This window comes from Lipotes vexillifer, unplaced genomic scaffold, assembly GCF_000442215.2.
Source record: "Lipotes vexillifer unplaced genomic scaffold, Lipotes_vexillifer_v1.1 scaffold699, whole genome shotgun sequence".
Classification (NCBI taxonomy): domain Eukaryota; kingdom Metazoa; phylum Chordata; class Mammalia; order Artiodactyla; family Lipotidae; genus Lipotes; species Lipotes vexillifer.
The window spans coordinates 284,816-288,114 of record NW_006788818.1 but is presented as its reverse complement, the minus strand read 5'-3'; the positions used below and the strand labels follow the sequence as shown (position 1 = coordinate 288,114).

The following is a 3,299-nucleotide window of genomic DNA, read 5'->3' as shown; positions in this document are numbered from 1 at the left end:
TACGCTCTCTTTCCCTTCTTCTTCCTCCTGCAGACACTGCGGTAGTTTAGGAATGACTGAGGTAGATGCTACATCTGCGCTGAATGCAAATATGTGGATCTGCTCCTCCTCTTCTTCATCGTCTGGACTAACAAATTAACATAATTACATTTTACGTTTTCCTTTCAGAGACATAAAGAATAACTGATTTGCAAGGCAAACTACTGAATAACCATGAAAAAGTCCATGAATGAAATAATTTATAGTCATTTCCCTTAATTTTTACATTCTTGCTAAGAAACTTTTTAGCAGCTATTAATCTAAACGGCTCTGGGTTCAAATCCCAGATCTACAACTTATTTACTAGCTTGTTAAGTTATTTAATTTTTCTGTAAATGTGAATGATACCTACCTTGTTGGCTTGTTCTGAGAATGAAATAGACAAATTCTAGAATGCACTAGTGTCTTGCACATAGGGCCCTGATGATCAATATATAAAATGCAAGTTTGCCTTGGTCTGATTGAATGAGAAGATCACACAGCATCTAACACAATACTTGGCTCATGGAAGATACTCAATAAAAATATTTAACCCATTTCCTAAACCAAGGAATCAAAGAGAAGTAAGGATGAAAACTAACTTCTTTGCTTTACACTCTGGAGGCATAAAACTATGACTTAGTCTACTTCAAATTCCTAAACTGTCGCTTTCCAGGATGCGAAATAAATAATACCAGGAAGTACAAAAGATTATGGCAAAAAAACCGAAAAGTAGGATACTGCAACCACTCTATAACAATTCTTTTAGTTATTAGTAAGACAAATTTCCAACTTGCCAAGAAGTGTTAATCTTCAGTCACAATTTGTCTGAATTTTAAAAAGACAGACAAAATAGGTATAAGTACCAATGCTACTGTGAACAGATTGAGTGTCTGGGGACAGATGAGGGAGAGAAAAGATGAGCAGTTTCAGTCTGTGAGGCTGGAATACTGAGCTATCTTTCAGAGCTCCCTTCTTTTTCTCTAGGCTTCTCTCTGTCTCTCTCTACCAGGTTCTGTGCCAGGCACTACAGCTTTCAGATTTGTCTAATTTCATTCTCGCAAGCCTATGAGGTAGGTATTATTTCTGTTTACAGGTTAGACAACTGAAGAGCAGGAAGATTAAGTAACATACACTACTGCACGCTAGTAAATAAGAGGCGGAGCTGGGATTTGAACTCAGAGCTATCTTACTCCAAGGTCAATGTTCATAAGCACCATGTCACACTGCTTCCCGTATATCATATAAAAATACATAGTGATTTTAATTTTCAAGTACAGAAGTTTGTAATTTTTGTATCATCATGGAAATTTCTGCCATGGAAACAATGTTATAGAAATCAGGAGAGTAAAAGTTCAAATTCAAGAACATGTCCTATTTGTTGAGTATTCTTCTTAATTTAAATTTATTCACATTTTCTCTCTATAAGTAATTTTTTCCAAGAAGGACTAGCTACAGTAAAGAGGGAACAAGAAGCAAGCTTTAAAGGCACTCACACTTTCAGCATTTCAATAGTGATGGGAAGTGACCTGGTCCGACCCAGGGTACTGCTGTCCTCAGAAAAGTTGTCACTGTTCTCGAAGAGCAATGAGTGAGCTCTATGAGAGCCTTCCAAGGGAGGAGTCATGGGGAGTGGGCTGGTCAGGGCCTGCTGGATTCGGATATGCAGTGGGACTTGGGGAAGCCTAGAGGGTACATGGGGCTCCCCAAAGCTGTGGTCCAACATCCTCTTGGGTACTTCCCTTTTCTGACTTTCCTGCTGGGGAACCTCCTGGGGTAGGTCTAAGGAAGGTGGAAACTCAATTTCTGGCACAACTTGAAAAGTCTTAGCAGGGAATGGAGGGGACCGAGGGGGTTCTGGAGGTATATGAGTAGGCAGTGGGGGGGATGGGGCGGTAGGGGGGATCATCAGCAGGGGTTCGGAGCCCACAGAGCATGTGCTCTTCTCTTTCTGATCACTTGGTGCTTTTGTGGTGGTGGCAGTGGCAGCAGCACACTCTGAGGTGGGTACCAAAGTTGATGGAATGCCTCTCTTAGGTGGTAAAGGTGGGGACGGCTTTGATAACAATGTACCACTGTTGATTGCTTGGGATAGTTCAGCTGGAAAAGAGAAAGCAACACCTCAGTTTAAGATGGCTTTACAGTGCTTTGAGGGGCCAGCCCAGGGCCTAGACTTAGAGCTGAGATCAGTCTTAATCTTTCGGGCAAATTATACCATTTCATGGCTTTGCCATTCCCTAGCTATCTAATCCTGAAACAAAATTAATATTTAAATATATAGAAGCCCTAATAAATGTACAGAGGTGTAGGAGACCACTACCTTAATATTTTGATGAGAAACTTCTTACTTCTTTACTATGATAATAGACATGACAATTTTTTATGACTTGATCTTGGTGTAGATAAAGTTAATATGAAAAAAACCAAAAAAAATGTGGCTAGTAAATTCTTTTGTCTAACAGTACTCCATTAAAAAATTTAAACATGCAGATTGAAACAAAAAAACAAACACTATCAGGCATTGTTACCATATACTGATAAATAATGATATCTAGATATCAGAGTACTTTATTATTAAACTATCAATGATATCTTGGATTTTTATAGCAAACGCAGAGGGCTTTGAAGAAAGCAAGGTGCTTTTCTATCCTTGACTTCATATTCTTCTTATACAAGAGATCATCTTTACCATTTTACAGAAGCAAAAACTGAGGCCACAGAAGTTACGTGACTTGCCCAAGATCATACTACAAACTGGTAAGGACTCAGCTAGTTCCCGGGACTCATTATGAGGCTCTATCATCTGGATCCCACTGACTTTGTTTCTTATTAGTGTCCACACCTCTTGTCCTTTATGTCCAATCTGTCATCTCCATTCTTCACCACCTTATGGGCTCCTTGACAACAGGGCACCCCTTGTCTCTATCAGCATATTCACAGGGTGGGGCACAGTGCCTGGCACATAGTGGGTCCTCAATACATGTTTACTAGATGAGAGGCCCCTACCCTGTATCATGACAGTATATATCCCTATGTGATCCCCCAAAGCCCACAACGTCTCAGGTGCTGATTCCACAAAGTCCCTTTGGAGAGCTCCAAATGGCTTTTAATAAGTGGATCGGGCTTCCCTGGTGGCGCGGTGGTTGAGAGTCCGCCTGCCGATACAGGGGACACGGGTTCGTGCCCCGGTCCGGGAAGATCCCACATGCTGCGGAGCGGCTGGGCCCGTGAGCCATGGCCGCTGAGCCTGCGCATCGGAGCCTGTGCTCCGCAACGGGAGA

General features: G+C 41.5%; 1 protein-coding gene across 1 annotated transcript in view; it reads right to left on the bottom strand.

The window, feature by feature from the left end:
* PHACTR4 (phosphatase and actin regulator 4) overlaps positions 1-3,299 on the bottom strand; it is a 132,593-nt gene that overhangs the window by 24,934 nt on the left and 104,360 nt on the right. The window contains exons 8-9 of the mRNA XM_007461835.1: positions 1,515-2,118; positions 4-127 (exon numbers count right to left, since the gene is read on the bottom strand). Coding sequence (XP_007461897.1) covers positions 4-127; positions 1,515-2,118 — 728 coding nt within the window. The remainder of the gene's footprint in view (positions 1-3; positions 128-1,514; positions 2,119-3,299) is intronic.